This window comes from Equus asinus, chromosome 24 (assembly GCF_041296235.1).
Source record: "Equus asinus isolate D_3611 breed Donkey chromosome 24, EquAss-T2T_v2, whole genome shotgun sequence".
NCBI lineage: Eukaryota > Metazoa > Chordata > Mammalia > Perissodactyla > Equidae > Equus > Equus asinus.
The window spans coordinates 50,426,402-50,454,296 of NC_091813.1; the positions used below are offsets into that span (position 1 = coordinate 50,426,402).

General features: G+C 38.4%; 1 protein-coding gene across 1 annotated transcript in view; it reads right to left on the bottom strand.

Moving 5' to 3' along the window:
- The window catches only part of FRK (fyn related Src family tyrosine kinase), a 103,185-nt gene that overhangs the window by 42,241 nt on the left and 33,049 nt on the right, over positions 1–27,895 (bottom strand). The window contains exon 2 of the mRNA XM_014866152.3: positions 6,470–6,591. Coding sequence (XP_014721638.1) covers positions 6,470–6,591 — 122 coding nt within the window. The remainder of the gene's footprint in view (positions 1–6,469; positions 6,592–27,895) is intronic.

Genomic DNA, 27,895 nt, shown 5'->3' on the forward strand with positions numbered 1-27,895 from the left:
AGAAAAGGCGGCATATACCATAACTCATGAAAAAGTCACTTACTATTATAGGCAATGATATTTGCAATTAAGCTGAACACAACTAAATTATGACTTTAATTAAAAGGCATTTTCTAAGATGGTACCAACATGTTTAAAATTTAATACATTTTATATGAGATACTGGAGTTATTAACATAAAAATTTCTTTCTGCAGCATGTGCACTTTTTAAAAAGCAAAACATCTTTAACCAATATCAAAATGCTCCCAGAATCCGTAGAAGTTTCACTGCATAATAAATTCAAGGAGCAATTTTTTCCAGCCATTAAATACTTGCCCTTACTTGGGATGTACAATTGTATTTACATTCATGGTTAATGGTAATAGAATTACTGACACACTCCTGTGGCCACTATGTCCACATGAATTTTAAATGAAGAATGAATGGTTGGCTCAGGGGACTGATAATGAAACACACAGCCTTTTGCCATTGGGCCAGCATCAGATTAGAATGAGTCAGCAGAGCTTGAAAAGTGTGGAGCAATAATGGTATCTCAGCGGTCGGTGGAAAGTGAGTTTGGGTGTGAACCCCACGCCAAGCAGAGACAGAGAGCCACACTGCAAATGTTACCCTTTTCCAATTTTGTCTCCTCTACAAAAGTCTTATTATCTGGAAACAACTAACCTGTCAAGGTAAGAAGTTGTCTTTCTAAAATAAATCTGAAACACAGCAAATAGGAGGATCATTTGTGATCTTAGATGGTCCAGACTTCAGAGGTTTAAGAGACAGTGGTCTTGTTTATCTTTCCTCCTGGTAGACTCCAGGGTAAAGAGATGTGTGCTTGAGCATCTACTGTTTTTCCAAAACTATACTGGAAACAATGGAGGTAGAGAAGAAGCATGAAACAAAAGCAATAAAATTATGTTTCTTCTGCTCAAGGAGTTAATAATCTAGTTTGAGGAGCACATTTTTACCTACAGTGAAAGAGCTACTTGTAAATATAAATGAAACTTTGAATATGTAAGTTCAACATGACGGATACTCACAAGGTCAACATGAAAGGGTGCACACCTTCCCTAATGAAGCTGCTGTTATTTGCATTACTTTCTGAATTGCCTTCAGAATTAATTTACAAGGCATGCAGAAATATTTGCAAAGCTGTAAGTCTGAGGTATTACTCAGGTTAATCATCCATATTATTCAGAAGGTTGCTTCAGATAATTCTGGCCACTTTCAAGTATCAAAGCGGCCCTTCATGAGCACGTAAGTGCCCCAGCTAAGGGCCTTTAACAGAAAGTGATATCCTTTCTGTAAAGACACTTCTACCACTTGTGCAATACTGAGCAATGGCAATCTCTTAACTTTGAAGTGTAAAACATTTATTTGGTTCTAAAAATGCTAGTATATTTTAAAATTAAATTATGTGGCTATAGAGTCATATCTTATATTCTCAAAAAGGAACTTCATAGCAATCCCAAAGAATTATTACAAAAGTTGTGCCCATTCCATGGGATCTACATTTTCACTGTGATGGAAATTTGTCATAGTAAGTACTCTGCCCCAAATCAGCACAAACCAGTCAAAAAAGAGGTAATGACTACCTGTATGTCCGCCCATAATTGCCTCAAACAAGTCTGAGCTTACTTCCTTTGGTCCTCTCCCCTCTCTCCCTGTGAATCATCTCCTCCTATACCTCATCTTGGCTAAAGTCACCACTGCCCCGCCATCTCTCAAGTCAGACGTCTGAGAGTCATTCTAGATTCTGCATTCTCTCTTATTTTACCCCATTTCTGATCAGCCACAAATTCTGGTTGGTTCTATCTTCTAAGTGTTTCTTATCTCCATTCCCTACTCTATTTGCCATGCCTCTGCCCCGATTCAGGCCATCATCTGTGGAGATGAGAGGGCTGTCTAGTAAGGAACCCCAGGAGCTCTTTCTGGACTGCATGGCAAAGGGCCCACTGAGCTTGCTCCAACATCATCCCCTAAGTCCAGCAAGGGCTTCCCTGAACTCAACTTCCCTCAGGTTCCATGGGTTTCCTCTTCCACAAAAGAGAAGCTACAATTTCCCACAGTGCCCAAAGTGCATAGGTGCTGGGCTTTCCAAACAACTCTGCAAATAGTTGATATCCAGACTCAGACTGCTTAGCACCAAAGCAAAGATTGCTATCCTTCTCCCAAGATCACTACCACACCTTCCCCATAAAAGAAAGAGCAACGCATGGGACTGTGGCTTTCTGGGGACAACCTGTGCTGGAGCAGAGCCTCAGTGGAGCCAGTTGAGCATGGGTCCCGTAGCCCATCTCTGCAGAATGCCGACCAACTTGCCTCCTTGCACCTGTGATTTCAGACAGCAGTGAGTGATGCCACTGTGTCTGTCCCTGTCACCCCTCCCCAGACTATTCTCTATAAATCTCTCATCAGTTCTCCATACTGCTGTCAAAGCTCAGACCAGGTCACTTTCTGCTTAAACTTTCCTTTGTAGAATAAGGTCCAAATTCCTCAGGATGATATGCAAGGCCCTGAAAAGTCTAGCTCCGACTTTCCTTTCCAGACTCATTTTCTGCCATTCTTCCCTTCCTCCATCCCTGATCCCCATGGACATACACACATACACACACCCCACACACACACCCCCTGTGCTATCTTTCATCTTTTCCACCCTCCACTCCACAAAACACTAGAAACTCACAACTCTGTGCACTTGTCTTACCAAGAATAATCCCTCCCATGTTCCCACGTTGCTACCTTGTAACACAAACTGGTACAGAACACAAATGCTCCCTCCTCTGTGGAACCTTCCTGACTCCCCCTCGGAGACGTGGCCCTGCCCTCTATTGTCTCCCAACAAGACAGCTGCATTATAATTCTCCTGCAAACCCAGCTCAGGAACAGTGCCTTGTTGCCTTTTCTAGTCTTCACCTAGCAAAGGCCTGGCACAAAGTAGGCACTTTGAATGTTGAAGAAATAAACAAACATGTAAATAAATGATATCATTTCCTAGATACATCATCCCGAATATTGTTGTTGAGTTTTTTTGCCTCATGTCCTCAATGTAGGCATTTTTCAACTATCTTCAATATGTCATCATTTGCTCTTGAAAGGGTTTCACTGAAGATGAGTCTGGAATTCTCTCTACCGCTCTGGAGGTTTTTATATGGAATTGCCTACAGTTAAATTACCATGTGCAGTGCAGGATCTCTTCTGAAAAACTCACCGGCAGCTCAATGTTAGTCCTCAAAGGGCATTTTCCTTAAAGTGTGGTTTAAACGATAATAAAAGTGCTTATGGGACATCGAGCATCAAACTAACATCAAAGGCAAAAACAATAATAATTTCCTTTAAAGTAATTGATTGAAGTCAAGAAATAGCCAAACAAGTTGACATGCAGTCAGAATTTTATAGTTTCCATCAGAAAAACAATTCACTACCAATGACAAATAACAGTAGGGCCACTAAAACTACCTGTCATGCATCTAATGAAGACAGATTCTCTGGCTCCCACATATAATATGTAATATCCAAAAGCGCTCCTGTAATTCACAGCTAATTAGTGTCTTGCCGTTATGAGAGGTGTCACGGCCCTAACTCTCTTTCCAGATCTACTCAGACCTCACAAGAGCCGACAGCCGTGCAAGGATCACAACAAGCCAATTAGCACCACCCAAACCTTGGGCTGCTGCTTCTCGAAGCCCATCCCAGCATCAATAAATCATGCTCCCTCATGAAGCTCTTCTGACAGCTGCAAGCCATTGCCACCCAAGGAATAAAGACAATACTTCTAAGGAAAACTCACATGGGAAAGACAGAGACAGAAAAGGGATATTATTTGCCTTCCTCTGGCAGCACAGCATTCAGCACAATTGAAGACCATCAATTCTGACTGATTAAGGAGACAACTACTCTAAGAAATAAATCTGTGAGTGGTGTATCTAAGGATCCTTAGTGGTAATCAACGGTCAGCAATTGGGTTGTTTGTTTGTTTGTTTTAATGTAGATATATTGAAAACCTCTTCCTTTCCATTTTCCTCCTGTATAGCCAGCCCTCCTTCGGGCTAATAAGCAAATTTTCCTTTCAGTTGAACATAATGGTCTGTGTTTACTTTGTCCCCCAGTGAATACACAGCAATCAGATAATTTGTTCGAAAGACTCTAAATTGTTTGACTCATTGAAAAAGAATCTATAATGATATGCTGCTTTCCAAGTAAGGCCTACAAATCTTCCTAAATCCACAAGCAAGCAGTAGAGTATTCTCAGTACTTAACAGCCAATATCCTTAGAATTTTGTTCCAAGCTTGTAAAGCTATTTTGTTCCATAATATTCTTCTTAGAGAAGGTTCAGAATAGTCACTGTAGCCCGGACGTTATTGAAAGATGTGACTCAGGTAATTCTACTTTCAGTTTGTTTTCCTTATGGAAATATTCTCCTTGCATATTTTTAACGCTAATCTAAAACATTTAATCTAGTTTTTGGCTAAATAATGACTACTAAATTTGATATGTAAATATTGGCAAAGTGAAACAAACATGGATTTATTTAATCAAGGAATTCTCTTACATCTCTTCTTATCATTAAGCATAGAGATTTCCAAAAGATTCATTTTTCTTCCTGAATATAATATTCTTATGGAAATCTTCAAATATTTATCTACAAGAATGTCCACTGCATCACATTGTGTATCAGCAAAATTACTAAAGATAATGAAAATATATAGAATATGAAACAGGTTAAATAAATGATGACACACCCATACAATGGAAAGTTATGTGGCTTTTAAAAATAATGATATAGAAGAATATTAAAGGACATGCAAAAATGTTCACAGGTTGTAAGAGACAGAAATAAAAATGGAGCCTAGATCCATATAATACATACATATATATTTATATTTATTTTTTATTTACAAGATGATCTCAATTTTGTTTTTCGTTTATGGGGGTGTGTGTGTGTTTGTTTAAATAAATGTACTTATAGGTTAAGCAAAGAAAAAAGCTTGCCAGGAAAGGTACTTCAATATTAAAAATGCATCTTCAGAAGGTAATATTCTAGATTACTCTTCTTTGAGCTTTTCTGTTTATATAAAAATATTCATATTACTTTGACAGTCAGAAAAAAGCTAATGTACATAATACAATATTCACTTATGTCACCTAGGTGTATTCAGGTGTGAAGGCACAGCCTGCTGGGGCATCAATTCTGAGTGGCTAGCACTCATCCTATATCAAATCATTAAATATTTTGGTTATCACCCTGGGTATAAACAAGATTAGAAAGGTCAGTGGCACATAATACTCAAGCACATTTCAAGAATGGCAATCAGAACAGCCTTTTCTAACTAGGTAGAGGTGGCGTTGAAGCCAAACAATTCTAGAATACCATACTGACTTGGTGCCAGAATAGGCTGAAGGAAGGACCCTCTGAAAAACCTGCCTCAACACCACTCCCCTTGATTCTCTCCAGCTCCAATCCATCTGCCCTGATATTTGGGACCACCAGGTGTGAGGAAGGAAAATGGGCACCAGATACACACTGTCTGGGTAGTTCAGGTCAGGTCAGAGTCCCCAGTACATGTGGGCTCAGGGTCTGCTTCAATATCACACTCTGGAGGCTGTCCTGACTGCTAGCAAGTGAGCCAGGCAGACACAATGAGGCTCAGGGGCATCGTGTATAACAGACATTATTGCAGGACAACAGGGATAAAGGGAGGCAAAACCTCTTCCTCCAAAGTGTTTACATCTAGTTGGAGAAACAGAGTACGTGTGTTTAAGGACATAACACACATGATGGGCCTGGACGACACAGAAAGCAGAACAGGGCAAGGAGAGAGCAGGTCTGACATGAGAGATGGACTGGAGCAGAGACTTTCTAAAGGACATTCTGCAGCACTGCAACACACCCCGAGAAACATCGATTCCCGAAAGCAGAGACATGCATATAAGTACCTGTAACTCAAAGATTATCTCAGGTCCCCTGTGCAGCTTCTTTCCTAGGACAGTGTAAACACCTACTTGCCTCTTAGCTGGAAAGCTACATTCAACCAAATTTTACGTGTCATGGCATTAATTAAATGCATTTGCATGCAGCATTTCAATTCACTTATCAGGCAAAAACAAACAAAATGCAAAAAAAGATATTGTATTGTGGCAAGATCAATTTTGACCACAATGTAGTTTTTGCTTCTTGCTTATCGTTTCCCTAGAAGCCAGGTTCCTAGGTAATGCAAAAGTGAGAAATCGCAGCCAATCCATGTGTTTTTCATTTCATATCTAGAGTGCATGTATTTGTTTATAAAGACTTCTAGCTATAGATAGAAATGTTTTGCTAATTTCTGTATTACTCTTGGGTAGTTCATTAGATTTAATTTGGGTACTATTTTGAAGATAAGAAATAAGACAAATTTAAATTAACATGTCCATGTTCACACAGCAGGTTCATGACTATAGACTCTCAAACCCACACTTAGATCATACAAAATAATGCCCATACCTGAGAGGGAGAATTCTCCTTTCTGGCTTTCGCTTTCTCTGATTAGAAAAGCACCCGTCTGATTTTCTGAATATAATAGCTGTTTTTCTGCATCTGCTCTCTTGATTGCTCCAAAGAACCACCTAAAAAGAGAGAGATGTAAACTCTAATTAACCAATCAACACTCATTTCTTAAGGAGCAGGAAATTTGGCGAGAACGTGTTCTAACATCAGAAATCTTTGATATTCTTTAGGGAAACTATTACTGGTATAAATGGTACTTTTGATAATCGAGATGATTTTTATGGATGTCTGTAACCCTTACCAGGAGTCTTTAAAAATGAAAAAATAGGAATTTGGCTGATGCCTGCTGCCACATCCCTTCTGAGCCCTGCATTCTGTCTGAGAGGTCCTTTGTCCTCCTTCTGTCAAATCCAAAGCCTCCGTGGTGGGCCTGCCACATAAGCCTGCCATGTTCCATGCTCTAAAATTGCTCATCATCACCATCCAACTGCCCACTGCCTCACCCACACCTCCTAGGTGTTAGGAGGCAAATGTTCCAATCAAAGCATTCATATATTTCACATTAAAGTAAAAATGTAGTTCTCTCAACACTAATTCCCTTCTTTCCCCACCTCCATCACTGGCCAACCCCACCATAATATGAGATGATCTTTCATGTTTAGGAAGAACTTATCAATATAAAGAACATTTTCATCAGTGGAGAGATTATGTGAAAAAGATACTTCTTCCTGGGAAGCATCTTCTTAGTGCCACCTCCACTTCTTACCTTTACCTCCTTATCCTTAACAGTCCAGAAATATAAGAGTCAGATACCAAACATGCAAGTTCGTGAATGTAATTAACCCAAACAAGAATTATGGATTTTAGTATCAGAACCAGTCTGAAATGGGTATCAAGTTGGTAGACAACAATGTGATAAGAAGAGGAAGCTGAGAAAGCCTGCTCTTCACTAAGGACCCCTCATGACAGGGTCATAAAGTTGATCTTTATCATTAAAGATGTTAGGTAAAACATTTATCTTTTCAGGTATCATCTCTTAAAACGTAGATACTCAAAGAGAGGAAATGTCAGCTTGAGGGAAGAAATACAGGCTGAGGGAGCAAATGCAGGCTGGGAGAGGAAATACAGGTCATCAAAAATTGTCTCTAGGGGCTAGCCTGGTGGCTTAGTGGTTAAGTTCAGGGTGCTCTGCATCAGCAGCTGGGGTCCACAGGTTCACCATTCATCAGCCATGCTGTGGTGGCAACCCACATATAAAGTGGAGGAAGACTGGCACAGGTGTTAGCTCAGGGCTAATCTTCCTCAGCAAAAAAAAAAAAAAAAAAAAAGGCTTCAATTGGTTTGACAGGTCATGGGTATTAGGGAATATGAGTCTCACTAAAGGTGACACAATTGGAAGGAAGAGGGGGAAGGAATTGAAAAGAAAGAAAGACAGAAAGACATTAAAATGTAAATATTACCTTCTAACAAATGCAAGGTGTTTGTTTACCATTTTCCCAATCATCAAACTGCAAATTACATGATATTAACTATGTTACTTGGGATATGCTAGGTTATGTTGGAGTAATGAACAACTCCAAATATCTCAGTGGTTTAAGACAGCAAAGATTTGTTTTTCACTCAGCTGCACGTCCATTGAAGGTCATCTGGGAGTCGGCTCTATGTCTATCTCTGTGTCTACCAGGGACTTCCCATCTCCATGCTTACATGATTGCCAAAGCAGGATTGGAAAATGTGGCAAATCACAGGATGATTTCTGGAGCTTCTATTCAAAACTTCTACTCAAGAATGAACCCATTGGCAAATAAGTCATATGTTTGTGCCTAAACGCAAAGAGAGAAGAAAATGCAATCCCACTATTGCCCAGAAGGTAGATAACTGGAAACATTTGGTAGACTACACTAATGACTACCAAGTTGATTCAATATCAGGGGCCAAACTGATGTCCATAGACTATTGTTTGTCCAGCTGAAATTGTGGAAGACATGGAGACATTCCAAAGTGGCCATGTAATGAATTCACAGAAAAATAGAAATGCATGTTTTCTACTACTGTAGAAAAAAGTCAGTAGAATAATGGAACATAATGAAAAACTCAGACAGACCCAAACATGCAAATTAGCGATGAAAGGATGGATTATTCAATAAATGATGCTGGTACCCCATTATAATACATATGAAAAAAATTAATTGATGCTACCTACAGCATACCCAATAACTCTACATTGATTAGAGACCCAATGTAAAACACAAACTTTAAAACTTTCTGATATTGGACAAAGGAAGATTTATTCGAGAAGACAAAAAAAAAGAAAAAGAAAAGACATACAAACCATAAACGAAAAGATTGATAACCACAATTAAAAGCTTCTGAAATAGCAAGAGTGCCATAAAATAAAATTAAAATACAAGCCACAGACCTGGAAAAAATATTTCCAAAGTATGTAACTCACAATAGAATTAGTATTCAGATTATATAGAAACCTATAATCAATTAAAAAAAGAACACAACACACTAGGAAACTTGGCATAGTATTTAATTGGACAGTTTACAGAAAAGGAAAACTCAATAACTAAAAAAAATAAGGAAAGAAGCACAGCCTCTATCTGTGCCAGTAATTAGGAATATTAAATATAAAAACAATCAAATACAATTTCACACTTTTCAGGCAGGACAAAATTTTAAACTCTCACTGTCAGATATTGGGCCAAATGTGAAAAAAGAACCTTTATATATTACTAACGGCAATATAACTTGGTACAACTAATTCAGAGAGAAATTTGGCAATATCTGGTAAAGCTGAATATTTGTATATGACTCAATTTCACTTCTAGATTATACACTATATGTGCTCAAGGAAACATACCACAAGAACATTCACTGAAGAATTCTAGCATTGGAAAATTGGAAACAACCTAAATGCCCATCACAGGGGAATAGATAAACCAATTTAGCTATGAATATAAAATGGAATACTATACAGGAGTTAAAACAAATAAATTGTTGACAGACAAAAGGAAGTTGAAGAATGATACATACCATTGTTAAGCCATTTATATGACGTTTAAGCAAATACATAAAAAATACTATACATTTTTTAGGGGCTGGCCTGGTGGCGCAGTGGTTAAGCACGCACGTTCCACTTTGGCGGCCCAGGGTTCACCGGTTCGGATCCCAGGTGCAGTTATGGACTGCTTGGCAAGCCATACTGTGGTAGGTGTCCCACATATAAAGTAGAGGAACATGGGCACGGATGTTAGCTCAGGGCCGGTCTTCCTCAGCAAAAAGAGGAGGATTGGCATCAGATATTAGCCCAGGGCTGATCTTCCTCAAAAAAAAATACTATATATTTTTTAGATACATGCATGCTTAGTGAAAGCTAACAGTTAAAATACTCGGGAATTTTTTTTTTAGACTTCATTTCTAGAAGTGGCAAAATTTCTTCACACAAATATTTCAAGTAAAGAAGCAACATGGACCAAATATCCTGATCAACCTCACACATTTTCCTGATTCTGAGTACATTGAGTATGCATCACCACTAAAATGTTTGATCAAAATGTAAATATGTAAACCATTACAAGACTTACAATTTACCTAGAAGACTAAATTCTTAGTAATATGATTACATCTCCCATATCATTATTCTCAAGAACAAATACTCCATTATATAAGTTTTATGTATATACACTATATTTGTATTTTGGATAATCAAGCCTATAAATGATGTATTTTCTCTGCCCAATATATATATAAGCAAGCAGTTTTTATAAATCGAAATTACTATATGTCTAATAAATGAATAGTAATTTTTTTTTTTTTTAAAGATTTTATTATTTCCTTTTTCTCCCCAAAGCCCCCCGGTACAAAGTTGTATATTCTTCGTTGTGGGTCCTTCTAGTTGTGGCATGTGGGACGCTGCCTCAGCGTGGTTTGATGAGCAGTGCCATGTCCGCGCCCAGGATTCGAACCAACGAAACACTGGGCCGCCTGCTGCCGAGCGCGCGAACTTAACCACTCGGCCACGGGGCCAGCCCCTAAATGAATAGTAATTTTGCTACATTTGTAGAGAGAAGCACTATGACAATTTTTTTAATCCTTTTCTGTCTTACCAATTCTGGATACTTGTACAAAGGATTGGTACAATCACTTTACAAGGCAAATCACGTGAGTAATGAATCCACACTAATGATGAAATGGATGTAAATATTTGACTGGATGCATCAGCTCACTTAATACCTGGAAGTTTGCTTGGCTGAGCTCCCACTAGGGAGTGAAGAATATAAATAAAAAATGTTTTCTGGATGCAGTGGCATTATAATGCCCTCTTTCATACTCAAAGATGATGCAACTGCTATAGACGGCCATCGCTAGCACATGTGCTGCTGTAGAGACTAACGGCAAATGATAGTTCTTTCCACCCTCGGTACATGTGAAAATTGTTCCCTAATGTGTGGCTGAGCCTCTGGTAGAACTGTCATTCTCTTCAGTTCTGCCTTTTCGAGCAACCCCTGCTGGCCGCATTCTGGAAGGACAGGCACACCCCAGGCCTGGTTGTCCACCACAGCCACTTTCAATGCTCTCTATGAGCTGTGATTCTGGTGTGCAGCACACAGTGAGTGCTGTGAAGGGAGCAGGAATTCCTAGGAGGGATGAAGCATCAGGGGAGAGTCACAAACACCAGTGATCCTCAAAGTGTGGTCCCTAGGCCAGAAGCATCAGCAGCACATGGAAATTTGTTAAAAATGGAAATTTGCAGGCTTCACTCCGTAAACACTGAATCAGAAAACCTGGGGGCTGGGCCCAGCAACCTGGGTTTTAATAAGCTCCAGGGTGAGTCTGGTGTATGCTAAAATTTGAGAACTACTGAGGTAGAAAAATAGTAAAAAAATTAGAAATTTATATAAGACAGCTGAGAATAAGTTAGAGTTTGGCACTTAATATGTGAAAAATTATCCAACAAAATGATACCACACACAGACACACACACACATACACATTTTATTGATATTTAATGGAAAAAATCTTTATTGCTATTCCATACTTGCCGTGAAAAGGATCTAGATTAAGAATAACCAAAAAAGAGAGAAGACCCATAAAAACCTGCAGTCTGCGAGAAGGAAATGCTTCAATTAGATGAAAATGGAGCAAAAAGTATAGTGTCTGTTTTGGATGAAAGGAGTATGTGATTGAAGTCGAAGACTTATTTTGCAAACATTTGAGTGTCTACTGTGTGTAAATTCTGTGGAACTGACTTAGAAAGATCTGCCAGACAATGTTGGATCAAAAAGGGTAAATTTCAGGAATATTATAGTTTCATTTATATTTTTAAAAAACAAAAATTGCATGTTCTTACTTCTCCGGAGATTAGTGAGAGATGACAAACATGATGACAAAGGATTTTCACTTTTCACTCTGCATTCTTCTCTATAATTCAGATGTTTACAATAAGATGTAGTTTTCTATCATTTTACAGTTTAAACATAAAAAAATAGAAAGAAGTCAATCAGGAATATGCTACAAAAACCTACATGTTGTAAAGATCTGGACTAGAAACTTTGGCAGTTAGAATTGAGAGATACAAGAAAAATCTTTAAGAAATGTGAGACACGTGATTATGAATGAGCGAGGAAACAGATGGAAGATCAAACACGCCATCGGGGTTTCAAATCTGGACGACTGAAGGACAACATACCCGGCAACACATTAGAAGGCAGAGAATAACCACGGTTATTCAGCATCTCATTGGGAAAGTGATTTATTCTCCCTGTGCCTGGATTTCCTCATTTGTTTACCGGAATAATAATAATTGCCCTGTAGACTTGTTTTGAGATCAAGAAAAATAAAACATGGGAAGTGTTTGATACCTGGCCACATTCATGCTCGATAAATAGCACCTATTTAAGAGAAGTAATTTAAGGAATAAATTACATATTTGCTTTTAAACATGTTGGACTTGAAGTCAATGACGGAACATGAGTGAATATGTGAATATGATCTCATTTCTCTGTGTTTATATTCAAAGTTTCCTCCTGAGCGACTTTTCTGTCCTGTATGCCCATTCTTGACTAGGACATGCTGCCACCAGGTGGCAGTAGGCCATTTTACTAACTCAAAAAAGGCTAACGAAAGCTATACTGTGATTAACTGGAAGTTCTTTCTTTTACAAAAAAGACAAAATGAGTCTTTTAAAAAATGACAGAATTTATGCAATGTTACTGAATAGGAACATTTAAATAATGCATATGATGAGGACTTTTAGGCTGGTTACTTTTAAAACTACAGATGAGAAGCAGGCTCCGAGGACTGGAATTTTGCTTGCCCTTTTGAGACATTTGCATTTGTGAAGGAAGAGGGGATGACCTTGTAGGGACCTGAAATTGGCCACCCCAAGATATGACTCTTTGGCATCGGGATTGTTTTGGGCTGATAGCTTTTGATAAACTGGGACAGGGAAGGAGGCCCTGGGGAATGGAACTTGCCTTTGTTGGGACACATTTACGTTTGTAAGGTAAATCTCTATCTGTAAAAGGTGCCTCCCTCTCTGTACCAGGAAGAAGAAGAGAGATGACCTTATCCCTAGAAACTCTTAATGGGGAAGGCAAGAACTTAAGTTGGTTGCTGTCTGGCAATCTCATGTAACTGATGTAGGGTGGTGGCTTCTGACCTTTACTTAATCCGATTTGATTCTTGTCTAAAAGTCATGGGATCACCCAATGACCAGACCGCACCTGCACTGATACCATTTTAACTTTTTTTCATGTTCTTTCCTTTGTCTTCATAAAGAGATGACTCACATACCTATGCCTTAAATTTAGCCCTAACCCTCAACTCGGGGCAGCAGCAGGAGCTCTGACTGCCCGTGGGTCCTGTCCCCACACACCAGCTCTGCCTGCCCATGGGTCCTGACCCCATGCCAGCGGGGGCAGCAGCAGCGGCTCGGCCTGCCCATGGGCTCTGTCCCCATGCCAGCGGGGCAGCAGAAGTGGCGGCAGCAGAAGCTCTGACTGCCCATGGGTCCTGTCCCCATGCTATTCCACACTATTCTCTAAATAAAAGAGCACTACTGCCAGATCTTGAGAGTCTAAGAAATCTTTCTTTCGACTCCTCGGCTCACCGACCCTGCATCACATATATCGATCAAAATTTAGAGAAATCAACTTGTAAATAGATGTGGTATCTCTGTTACTGTTTCCTCATTTTATCTAATAGAGTTTGACTCTGTCCACTCTGCTACCTCAGTGACGTGCACACCGCAAGTGCCTAAGACATTCATAATTCCAGTCCGATGTAGGTAATTCCCTTATACATTTTTTTCAAAGAGAAAATCCATCCCCAGTATCTGAGGGGTTAAGGTTTACAAAATTTAACATATAATTTCTTTTCCCAGTGTCTCCTTTAAAACCAAGACATTTGGCCTTAAACCCCAGTAAACAGACTCTGACAAGATAAGCTCCTAAAATCAGTCTCAGAAAAACACTTGGATTCTCCCAGAAACTGCAGAAAGGAAAGTGGGTAGATCAACTTCCATAACTACCCACAGGGAAAGTACCTGGGATGACTCCCACGGGGGGAACTCAGGGTTAGGGATGTGTTTATTGCTGTCATCACAGTTACACAGGATATAATGGGAAAAACCACCTATCAACCTCACCAGTGTGGCTTGGGAGGCATCAGGGGCACTAACATTTGCAAAACCCCCTCAGTCTGTAGGGGACACTCAGCATCACATTTAGCCATTTATCGTACCTGATTGAGGCTTGGAATTCTGGACCTTGAGCTATGGTGATTCGATATGACTCACCTGTGTCAGCAACACTGCCGGGAAAGCCTCTGTGAAGTTCCTTCCCATTCAGGTAATCCCATCCCTCCCCTTCCACAATCTCCTTGGGCTCAGCATCCCCCTCAGCCAGCAGTCAATGATCGCTGCCACTCTTTTCCCACTCACACAGCATGATAAGAACAAAGAAAAGAATAATAATAACGTCCATATGTATTTTGCTATTCATTCCTTCCTTTCCATTTCCTCCACTACAATCTTCATCCAATTCATCATCAGCACTTGGATGACGGCAATATTTTACCATCTGTTCTCCTGAGTATTAATAGCTTCTGTTTATACCACGAACAAGGAGTCAGACACCGTTGCTCAAGTTTAACAAAGAATATCTCAGTCTCTCCCTTGCTCACACCACTACCTCTGGATTAATCATCTGAAAGTACGACCTGGTACATCTCTCCAATACATACTGTGGGGACCTGAAATGGCCACCCCAAGATATGTCTCTTTGGCATCAGGATTATTTGAGGCTGATTGCTTTTGATAAACTGGGACAGAGAAGGAGGCTCTGAGGAATGCAACTTGCCCTTTGTTAGGACATATTTACATTTGTAAGGTAAATCTCTGTCTGTAAAAGGTGCCTCCCTCTCTGTACCAGGAAGAAGAAAGTAGATGACCTTCTCTCTAGAAACTCTTAATCAATACCAAAGGCAAAGACTTAAATCCGCATTTTATTGCGCCTGTTTCTGGTAAACTCCTGTAGCTGACTTCCCTCCCCCTCCCAACGTTGGCATTTCTTTAAGGATTAAGCATCTTTCCTTAGGCTAGGAACTGATTGCTGCTGCCTCACCTGTGACCCCCCAGCTCCAGACAAGCGACTTGCCTCCTGCTATGCACATCGAGATAGCAGACCCACTACCTGCTGTGTCCATCAAGCACTGTGCCGACAGGGCAATCTTGTTACTATTATGGGAGGGACATTTCAATCACATGTGAAACACCCTGTTTGGGGGTATATAACCACTATGTGCACCCCACTTCTTCGGTGCCCTTTCTTCCTTCGGGAAGAAAGGCCCCGGGCCATGGTTCCTCATAAAGCTTTGTTTAATTTTCTCTTGCTATTCTGTCTCATGTGAATTTACTTCGTTCTCCGGCCAGACGAACCCCCATTTGGGAAGAGGAAATGTCTTCCTCCCCTACAATACATAAATAATAAGTAAGTTTTAAGGGTTCCCTTTGCTTATGGAATAAAACCCTTGTTAACCTGGAATTTCAGGCCCTCCTCCATTTGAACACTAGCCATTTCTTCAACGTAATCTTCCCCACATCAACTCTCTGCTCCAGCTAAACTCACTCTTACCACTACTAAGTTAGTGGCACTACTTAAACTTGTCTACCCAGAATTCCTACAGAACTCAGTGACTACCTTTCTGGTTTGGCATGTAGCATACAAAAGCTAGTGCTGTGTTTTTTTAATTTCTTATTTTTAGATTATTCCCTGTGTTCGCTCAAGGCTGCAACCTCAAAGACTGAGTCTGTTAATAACACATATGCCTTTGGGAGCAGTTAAATAAACACTTGTTGATGAAACAATACATTATACCTCAATGTGGGCATTTTACATAGTCTTTTGGTTTATACTGGATGTTGAACTCTAGATAAGGCCTGCGTTCTCATATAATCTTTTATTTGTGCTTGCCACATAGCTCAGAGGGCAAAGCGCTTAAGGGAGAAGCTTTATCTGCTCCAGGCCAGTTGCAGCAAAGGTTCAAATGTGAATTGGTCTCAGACCACAGATTCCAATCTGATCACTCTCTTCTCCCAAAAATAACACTTACCTCTGAACACAAAGATCACAAATGAAGCTGACTTTTCTGTCCTCCAGAACACAAGCATATCATGGCTGCACACATGTCAAGAATGTGTGATAAAGCGACAGTTGCACATCTAGTATCTGAGATATGACACGAAGTCACATAGAAACCAGGAAGCTCCTTGCTTGGGTCATTTCATAAGGCCTTTTTGTTGCCCTTGTTCACCTCTATAGTCATCAGAGAAGGGGAATTTTGAAGGAATTTCCTTAGAGAGGAAGTAAGGTGAATTAATTGGTACTTTTCCCCTGGGGAAGGTGTGGTGCTGCCTGTGAAAGAATCTGATTACTACCTGAACCCACTTCCCTGAGTCTAGTAATCAAAAGGAGGCAATGCCTCACAAAATGTTTATGAAGAATACAACAGCGTTCGGATAGGCATTCGATCTCAGGGCAGTGTTTTTGCTTTACAACCATCCCCTATGTGTGTAAAAGGAAATGGGAGTGAATATTGATCTCTCTTTTAAAATAAAAAACAAAGTGTGTACGTATATAATGGCATTTCCAATCATTAAGCCTGAAAAAAAACTGTAAATTTTAACCTATCTACTTTGCTTTTGCACATTTGTGATAATGTTTGTCCTAGAAGCTAGAGGAGTGTGGGCGAGAGTTGAAAGCATTAATCATTAAATAGTTTCTATCTTTGTTACATCTAAAGAAAATAAACGCAATCAATCTTATAACTCCTGGGGAAAAGCCTTATTGTGCAAAACACCACAAATGTTCATTCTGATTCTTTATATGACTAAGTGTTTGAGTCGTAGTATTTCTTTTTACTAGTTATATGGTGCACTAATTTCAGAGGTGACAGTCCCACCTAGTTTCCTACCAAAAAAAAATAGTTATCTCCTTTTATGAATCATTTCCTTTCTCACCCCAAGAAGGAAAAATAAAAGGAATTTTTTAATTTACTTAATTTTAAAGAATTTTAATTTCCAGTGTCATTAATGGTATTATCTCACCCCACTTTAAAGCACTGAGTATTCTTTAAAAATCTACAAAACAACTTGTTCTTTGGGAATTACTTTCATGCAATAAGTAAGTTCAAACATTGAGTCTACTCGGCTGGTGGTCTACGTGTGCACCCTGATCCACATGGGTTAATAATGTCATACTTTAGATGTGACAGCCCACTCTGCATTTCCTGGATCCAGGTTTTTCTTACCAAAAGAAAAAAGGGGAGCATCTGTCTTCTTTTTGCCTATACCAGAGGTCATATTCAAAATATTTTATGGCTGATACAGCACATGCGCCCACCATCAGAATAGACACCAGCAAAACCAGGGGCTTATGTGTAAGTTTCAGCCACGGTACTATCACTTTAACACTAAATGATGCCCTATGCCATCACTTACCTTCATTAAATCCTTTATCCCAAATAAAAGATAATGATCATCTTAGAGGTATCTTAACTTCTCATTACCCTACAGGGTAATATTGTTATACCTTTCTACGTGCTTTATATGCAGAAATATATCCATAACACTTATTTCATACTAATTACATGGAGAAAAGATGGAAAAGCAAAAGAGCAAAAGAAGGGTATATTTATTTTCCTTTGAGAATCTTAGAGTATCAAGAAAGGAATGAAAGACCATTTTAATGGAGTAATAAACCAAAAAGAAAGGGATAAAACAAAGACAAAAAGAACATTCAATTGCCAAGGGTGTGCAGTCAGAGATATGAACAACAAACAGTGTGTCAGCGATGGACGACTACTTAAAGAAAATACACAATGAATAAGGATTGAAAGAGATGAGAAACCCCCAAAAATGAAGGACAAGGGCACGTGCACAGGTGAAGAACTAACAAGGCGTCTGTGAGCAGATTGTTTTGGTGGGCAATGGTGGGGGCAAGAGGGTCCATTAAAGCAAGAAGCAAGAAAACTAGTTCTTTGATGTTTACAGGTAATTCCATGTGGAAACTGCTAACACTATGGAAGAAATAGATTTTCAGCAAAATTTCAAAAGCCCATTGGGAAGATGTTGGATATTCCGTTTAAGATTTAACACAGAAGAGAATTTTAAGTTCTAGGCACACCAGCAAAAATGACAGAAAATTTTGCCTTGTTCTTTAAAAATTATTTAATGAACGAATTCAAGAGGTGAAGCTGTGGAGAACAAGGAAGAATTTTCCTATGGCAACAACACAGAAGAGTTTATCAGAATTTTAAAGCTGGAAAGAAATTTTTATGAGGGTCCATAGTAAACCTCTGAAACATTGTAAATGTGTTTAATGAGTACATGCATTTTTCTGGGAAGGGAATCCGTTGTTTCATTAAATTCTTAATGATTCCTGAACAGAAACTAGCCATCTCCTTCAATAAGGTAAGTGGTTCTTCCAGGATCACACAGAGCTGGTGACAAAGCATAACCACAGCTAACCACCATAAGAGTCCTTCACTCATTCATTTTTCTTTCAACAACACCTAATACGCACAGGCACAGGCACAGTTGTAGAATACAGCAGCGAATGCAACACACAAAAAGTCCTGCCTTGGGGCTGGCCCCGTGGCCGAGTGGTTAAGTTCGCGCGCTCCGCTGCAGGCAGCCCAGTGTTTCGTTGGTTCGAATCCTGGGCGCGGACATGGCACTGCTCATCAGACCACGCTGAGGCAGCGTCCCACATGCCATAACTAGAAGAACCCACAACGAAGAATATACAACTATGTACCGGGGGGCTTTGGGGAGAAAAAGGAAATAATAAAAATCTTTAAAAAAAAAAAAGTCCTGCCTTTATGGAGCTCACATACTAATGGGGAAAGGCAGACCATAAACAGAATAAACAGTAATACAGTGTGTTTGAGGATGATAAGTGCAAAGGAGGAAAAAAAAAAACAAAGTAAGGAAGAAGGACAATGCATTTTTAAAATCACTCAGTGGGTAGCAGTATGCAGCAGGTGAAATTCCAGAGTTTTCCTAAAATCAAAGTAATCAGGAGAATAAATAGAGCTGTGGATAAAACCTGGATAGATTCTTTGAGAGGAGTAGATGAGTGAGGACCATAATCCACTCTAGCATGGAAGCCAATATCCAGATTTCTCAACTGTGGCTTGGCAAAGATCTACTAGGATTTTTTTCTAATTAAGAAATAAACAATGTCCATCAACTTCACTGGTTTCTATTGCTGATGTTTATGGAAATGCAAAACATTGGAAGCTACAAGGATCTCCTCGGGGGATAGGGCTCTTTAGCCAAAGAAAAGTGAGCAATCTGTTTAACGGGAAGAATATTGTTTTATGGAAAATAATTACACAGAATAGAAATAACATTTCCAATTATAATGGAATAAAGCAGGATTTCTTCATAGATGTCTCTTAAATTCATATAAAAATCAATATGTTTAAATGAAATCGTCTTTCACTTTTGGCAAACACACAATGAAAAACAAAATCTCTATTGTCTAAAACTACTCCATACATGGCACAGAGACACACAAATACATGGATGTGGACATATGGATGTGTGTGTGTGTGTGTGTGTGGCCGCAGCTACCATCACAGATAGGCACTAGTTTCACTGTCTTTTTGGGGGTCAAAATGAAACAGGTGTTCCCAAGCAGACAAGGTGTGAGACAGACAGTCCACGGAAGGTCCGAAGGGGCACATATTCTCTTTTTTTTCTTCTCATTTCTTTTTTTTAACAATTTGGCCCTGTGCACCCAGCTACACACTAAACATTGCTATCATTAATAATTACCTAAAAAAATGCCAGCATTAATAACTGAAGGTTATTTATAATCCATGTAAATGCCACCCACTGGACTTTGAAATGGTAGAAGCTGAACATGTCCACAAAGCAGCTTGTTCTTGTCAAAAGGAAAGCCAGAAACAGTGCCAGAAAATACACCTTTTGTTTCAGTGTCAACAAGCTATTTGTCAGGAAACAAAAGGAAGGTTCTGCCAGCAGTGGTGGATTTTTCTGAAACCTGAAAATTAGTTTTCCATTTGTTTTTGGTTAGAATTAGAGAAAAAGGCAGTGGCACAAGTATATTATACCTCACTCCTCAGGACTGTCACGGAGAAAGGCTGTCTGAGAGAAGGAAAGGTGTCCCTCCCCATGCACCCCACCACACGCAAACCCGTGCTACTCAACTTCCCCCAGGGCCTCAGTTCTCCACCGCCACTTTGCCTAAGCACGCCCAGGGAGGGTGTGTACACGACAAATGCCACCGGGTGGGTCTGAGGGGGAGCTCTGGATGCTGCAAGTTCCCAAGGGCAGCAGAGAATTTTGAGGCAGGGAACCCAATGCTGCATTTTGACAAGCACAGCCCTGTTTTGTGAGGGAAGAACTTTCTCTGACATCTGCTGTCACCCACCCCAAAATTTTGTTCTCTCTGGTTTGCTCTGCCCTGCCCTGGACTCCACAGTCTTATTTTCAACTCATCCAAAACATCTTAAATTCACTCCAAATTTTAGGCAAAATTTAGGAAGAGCAAAGATTTATGTACAATCTAGAGTAGAAAACAAGTTCAAACACATATGAGAAATCTCTCTTCATAGAAATTTAACATCCTTTCCCCTGAAGAGGGAATTTCCCAAAACTTTCTCTTCTTTCAGGGCCCCCTGCCAGACTGCTAAGTCCCCTCTCTGCTTCCTTTCTCCTCCAGACCCGGCTTTTATAACAAAATATCTCCTGCTTTTGTATGCAAAGCAATTTGATTCTCTAACCTACCCTCATTCCAAACTAGATTCTGGGCCTCGGGAATACTCCCACAGACAAAACCAAACCAAAACCGTGTGGAGAAACTTTGGTAAGAAGGGGAATATTTATTTAGAAAAGAAGATACCACTACAAATTATTTAAAGATGCTTACAAATATAGTAAAATATTAATGAACTGCCTTCTCTATAAAATTTTCCCATTTTTGACTTCATTTTCTTTGATTCTTCATGTGACAATGATTTTGTAATACAATTTTCTATAGAAAGAATAAATGATAATTTGGTTTTGTGAAACATTTGATCAAATATTTTTTGTTTCTAGTTTAGAAAAGCTTCTTTAAGCTTCAGAATTCATTATTTGTAATGTCATCTATAATTTTAAAAATTAATAATGTTTTAAATAATATGTATTAATAATATATAATTTTAAATACTTATTTAAATATTTATTTTAATCTTATTTTGTGTTACTTTTTCAGAATTTTGATCCTCATGTAACCAAGACTACTGCTAAAGAACAAATAGAACTTAGACAAGTAAAGAACAAGGATTTTGTCTATGCTTCCCACAGTCTTCATGCCCATTGTTTATAATTAATTGAAATTAAATTTACAGCAATGATCATGTCATTTAAAAAAAAATCTTTTGGGGCCAGCCCAGTGGTGTAGTGGTTAAGTTCACACCCTCCGCTTCGTTGGCCCAGCGTTCACACATTTGGATCCTGAGTACAGATCTACACACCGATTATCAACCCATGCTGTGGTGGCATCCCACACACAAAACAGAGGAAGCTTGGCACAGATGTTAGCTCAGGGAGAATCTTCCTCACCAAAAAAAAATAATAATAATAATCAATATCTGCAATTAAAGGGGACCATCACAGATTCCCAGAGACATTAAAACAACAAAAAAGGACGATTGCTAACAACTATATGCAAATAAATCTGACAATTTGGATGAAACAGATATGTCCCATGATAAATACATCTTACCCAAACTAACCCGGAGAGGGAAAGAAAATCTTAATAACTTTACATTTGTTGAAGAAATTGTATTCATAATTTAAAAGCTTCCCACAAGGAAAACTCCATATCCCCAGGGCTTGTACCAAAACTCAAGGAAGAAATAACATTAATCTTACACACAAACTCTTTCACAAAATAGAGAAGAAATATTTTCTAATTTATGAGGCCAGAATTACCCTGACATCAAAACTAAAGCTATTTCAAGTAAAGAAAGCTAAAGATGAATGTCTCTCATGAGCACAGATGCAAAAATCCTTAAAATATATAAGTAAATCAAATCCAAGAATATACAAAATGAAAAATATATAAAAACTAAGTAGAGTTTATCCCAGGAAGAAAGTTTATTTAGATTTAAAAATCAATGTAATTGATCCTGTTAACAGACTAAAAATAAAAACTACATAATCAGCTTAATAAATGCAGAAAAAGCTTTTGAAAAATTCAACGTCTATTAGTGATTAAAAGCAAAAATACTTAGCAAACTTGAAATAGAAGCAAGTTTCCTCAATCTGAAAAAGGACAACAATGAAAAAGCTTCACCTAACATCATACTTAATGGTGAAATAAAGACAGAATAGAGATACAAGCAGTTAGTTACACAGCTTGAAGGAGACAAAGTTTGCTGTTAGATTCCAGGCAACCTAACAATCTACTAAAACAGAAGGCCAAGACTTCTCAGAAGAATGTGACGGGATCTAGATGCACTACCACAATGTCCTGTATTCAACCCAAAATTAGCAGTATTGCAAAGAAACAGGAAAGTGTGTTCCACACTTGGTGAAAAATGCAGTCAATAGAAACTAACTCCAAGTAGGCCCAGATGTTGGCTTTAAAGACGGGCAAAATCTTGAACAGACACTTCACAAAAGGAGATATAAGATTGGCCACTATACACAGGAAAAGGTGCTAACATCATTAGTCATTAAGGAAATGTAAATTAAAACCACAGTGAAATATTTCATACCCAGGAGAATGGCTAAAATGAAAAAGACTAAGAATATCAAACATTGGCAAGATATGAAGCATGTCTCATATGTTCTTGTAAGAGTGTAAAATAGGACAAACCCTTTGGAGAACTATTTGGCAATATTTTACAATGTTAAACATACATCTACCCTATGACACAGCAATTCCACTCTTGGGTATTTACTTAAGAAAAATTAAAACATATGTCCACAAATAGACTTGCACAAAAATGTGAATAGTAGTTTTACTTGTAATGAGAAAAAATGGGAAACAGCCCAAATGTCAATCAACAGGAGAATGAAAAAACAAATTGTGGTACAGTCATACAATGTGGTAGAGTCTACTAGCTGAACTAGTACTCAGCACTAAAAATCAAACTGATACAAGCAACAACATGGTTGAGCCACAAAAGCGTTATGTTGAGCAAAAGAAGTGAGACACAAAAAGGTAAATGTTGGGGCTGGCCTGGTGGTGTAGTAGTTAAGGTGGCACACTCCTCTTCAGTTGCCCGGTGTTTGCGGGTTCACATCCTGGGCATGGACTTACACACCACTCGTCAAGCCATGCTGTGGCGGCACGCCACATACAAAATAGAGCAAGACTGCCCCGGAAGTTATCTCAGGGACAATCTTCCTCAAGCAAAAAGAGGGAGTTTGGCAACAGATATTTAGATACTTAGGACGAATCTTCCTCACACACAAAAAAAGTAAATGCTGTATGATTGCATTTATATGAAGTGCCAGAATAGGCAAAACTAAGCTATGGTGATGGAAATTACAGCAGTGCTTGTTCAGAGGCAGGGGAAGAGGTGTGTCTGGGGAGGCACTATGAGGGAACTTTCTGAGGTGATGGCAATATTCTACATCTTAATTGTTGTGTTGTTTATATGGGTGAATACATTGATCAAACATCAAAATGTAAGCTTAAGATCTGTACATTTTACCGTATGTAAACTGTACTTCATAAAATTAATTTTACAAAACTATACTATGTAGTTTTTATAACACTAATATTTCCTTAGTCAGACTTGAAAACAACTAAGATGGCATTTGAGAAAACGATTCAATTGGCCAGTTTGACCTCAGAAATCTCCACTTCATAAAGTTTGTGTCCACGCTGCCATGGACACCTGAGAATGCCCTGCTGCCCCTCCTCCACTTATTAGACCTCCCCTTGTGAATAGAACTCTTGGCTTCCTTAGGTCCTATTCTCATTTAAGGGGTGTGTAAAGAAATGTGAGTCACTTGAGGATATTAATATCTACTCTCCTGGTAGGATATCCACCTTTTTAAAAAAGACCTTCCAGAGAGAGGCTTTAACCCAGAGGACAGCAAAAATGTCAGGCTCCATGAAAAGGAGAAACTGGGATTAGTGAGGCCCCAGAACATCTGTCAGATGATACCACATAGACTGCCACTGCTTCTTTGTTTATAAAGGTATAGACATATTCACAATTTTCAGGAACTAGCTGAGGCTCAAAGCCTGGAGTCAAGAGAGCAAATATCTAATCTGCAATATGTTATGCAACATTATGCTTCTGGTTAGCTAGTTTTTTTAGAAAGGAAATATTAAGACTGAGAAGTAAACAAAAAGTATTGTTTGCTTTCACTTTTATTTAAAAAAAGACTATAAACTTCATCTTAAAATCTATATCTGAAATCTATGCTGTATTTAACTGTAAAGAAATTATTTTAAACTTCAGTTCCAAAAGGAAACTCCTACCACTACTGGTGAGGTCATCATGAACATATGCCTGGACCATAAGCATATTTTCAAAGTAAGCCAGCCCTTTCCAGAAATAACAAAGCTTGAAGCCACATCTTTATAATTTTGACCTTTTAAAAAGACTTATTTGAAGATCCAAATACCAAAGTATGTGGTTATATCTTTCTTTGTTATCGTCTATTTCTCAACAATGTTCTTACCTATTACTACTCTTCCGTGTGTTATAATCCTTTAATAATATGAGTCATCCACCGTTGGTTCCGTAATCCAAGATAGTAAACACTCTTAGGAGAACAAGCTACTGTTCTCTGTTTATGCTTGACTCCAAAGTCTGCCATTTACTCACGGTGCATGAGTGTGTTTCACAAGTTGCATGGCCTCTGGCCTCAGCTTCCTCCTTGACATTTCTATTGGATGCCCCTTATTCCAGTAATCTACCCATAACTCTAGAAGCCGCAGAAAACTGGGGTCCTATCTTTCCACGCTCTTCCTTCCTTCATTACAGTACCTGCAGAAGAGGCACTTTATGTTGCTTTATAATGCTAGAGCCATCAAGAATATTTTTTAAAGACTCCAGCTATATAGACTATGACTAATTCATCCATATGTTCATTTACACAGTTTTTAACTTTGGAATCAAGATTACTGATTTCAGTTGAGAAGAGTGCAGTAAGCAATTTTCTACTTAAAACGCACTGATGTAAAAAACAAGGAGAAAATCTTCAGGATCAAGGGCTAGGCAAAGAGATCTTTTCACCAAAAGTATGATTCCTAATAGGAAAACATGATAAATTGAACCTCAGCAAAGTTAAAAACTTTTGCTCTGTGAAAGATTCTGTTAATAGGATAAAAAGATAGTCTACAGACTGAGAGAAAATATGCAAAGTATTTGCAAACCACATATCTGACAAAGGACTTATATTTAGAATATATAAAGAACTCTTAAAACTCAACAGAAGAAAAAAAAAACCCACTAAGAAAATGGACAAAAGACATAAAGGGACATTTCATAGGAGAGGATATACAGGGGGTAAATAAACACATGAAAAGACGTTCAACATCATTAGCCATTAGGGAAATGCAAATTTAAATCATAAGATATCATTGCCACTTATCAGAATGGCTAAAATAAAAAATAATGACAATATTAAATGCTGATGAAGATGCAGAAAAGCTGGATCACTCATACATTACTGGAATATAAAATGGTGCAGCCACTCTAGATAACAGTTTGGCAGATTTTTATAAAACTAAACATGCAACTACATATACTCAGCAATGGCACTCATTCATCCCAGAGAAATGAAAATTTAAGGTCACACAAGAACCTGTATAAGAATGTGAATAGAAGCTTTATTTGTAATAGTCAAAAAATGGAAATAATGCAGATGCCCTTCAGTGGGTGAATGGTTAAACAAACTGTATATCCATACCATGGAATACTATTCAGCAATAAAAAGGAACAAACTATTGATACACTGAACAACCTGAATGAATTGCCATGGAATCATATTGAAAGGGGGGAAAAAGCCCATCTCAAAATGAATGATTCCATTTATATAACATTTTTGAAATAAAATTAAAGAAATGAAGATTAGTAGTTGTCAAGAGTCAGGGACTGGGGCTGGGAGGGCTGAGGGTAGGGTGGTGAGAAGCAGGACCGTGGTTGGCCATAAAAGAACAGAAAAGAGCTCTTTGTGGTGATGGAACTGTCTGTGTCTTTTTTTTTTTTTTACTGAGCTAATATTGGTTTAAGACATTACATAAATTTCAGGTGTGCATCATTCTATTTCGATTTCTGTGTAGACTACATCATACTCACCACCCAGAGACTAATTACTGCCTGTCACCATACACATGTGCCCAATCACTCCTTTCACCCTCTTCCTTCCCCTCTGCCCCTCTGGTAACCACTAATCTAATCTCTGTGTCTATATGTTTGTTTGTTGTTGTTGTTATTTTTATTTTCTACTTATGAGTAAAATCATACAGTATTTGACTTTCTCCACCTGACTTACTTTGTTTAGCATAATACCCTCAAGGTCCAATCATGTTATTGAAAATGGTAAGATTTTTTCTTTTTTTATAGCTGAGTAGTATTCCATTGTGTATTTTTATCACATCTTTATCCATTCATCTGTTGATGGGCACTTGGGTTGTTTCCAAGTCTTGGCTATTGTAAATAATGCTGCAGTGAACATAGGAGTGCAAACATCTTTACACATTCATGTTTTTGTGTTCTTTGGATAGCTATCCAGAAGTGGAATAGTTGGTTCATATGGTAGTTCTACTCTTAATTTCTTGAAGAATCTCTATACTGTATCTTGTCTGTATCAATATTAATATCCTGGTTCTGATATTGCAGTATAGTTTTGAAAGATGTTACCATTAGGGGAAAAAGGGGTAATACCAAATCTCTCCATATTATCTATATCAACTGCATGTGAGCCTACCATTATCTCAAAATAAGTTTAATTAAAAGCTTTTTAAAGTTTTTAAAGACTGATGTCTACAAACTGCTCACTTTCTTAAAACTCAGAATGTAATCAGTTGTCCCACTTGTTTATATTTTAACGTGCATTCTTGTTTGAGAATAAAAGAGCTAGAAAGAAGAAATAGAGGTTTATTTTATTGATGCTGCAGGCATTAATGGTTGTGGCAATTACAAATTACTATGGCATGAGATGTCAAAATGACAGTTGTGTCAGGTACTGAAAAGTATTAAAATTACTAGTTGTAACTGAGTTCCTACTATCCTTAAGGAACAGAATCTGAATAGCAAGCAAAATAACATATATAGATAAAGGAAAAAATGAGAAAGAAGGACAAAGAGGAAATAAACATCCACTTCTAGAAAGACGGGAGAGAAAAAGCCACAGGGCACCAATCCTTGTACCCCAGTTTTCCAGTAAAAAGTCTAAAATCAGTGAGATGATGAACAAGACACACTGATTAGTAAGGAAATTCTAAGTGACTGAAGAAGAGATGAGCCTAGAGTAATTCTTGAGTTACGGTGCCCAGAAACTTGATGCAGTTGTTTTTTTTTAAGTAATCCGCACATCCATGGCCAAAGCATAATAGGAACAACTAGAGGAGCCAAAGTAGATCAAACATCAGCTACTATAAGAACATGATAGATAGATACACAGGTACATAGATGCATAGATACAGATTTAAAAGATAGATGACAGACTGTTAGGTTTGTTTTCACTGATGAAAAAGTGTCAAGAATGTGGATAAGGCAACCTTCAAGAAGCCAAGATCTTTGGGATTCAAGTTGGAGAGAGCTGGTTGCCTTCCCACAAGAGCAATCAGGAAAGAAAAAGTTTTGAGAAGCCAAAAGGTGAATTATTAGAGAAATAATTCTCACAAATTATTTACCAGAAGAAAGGAA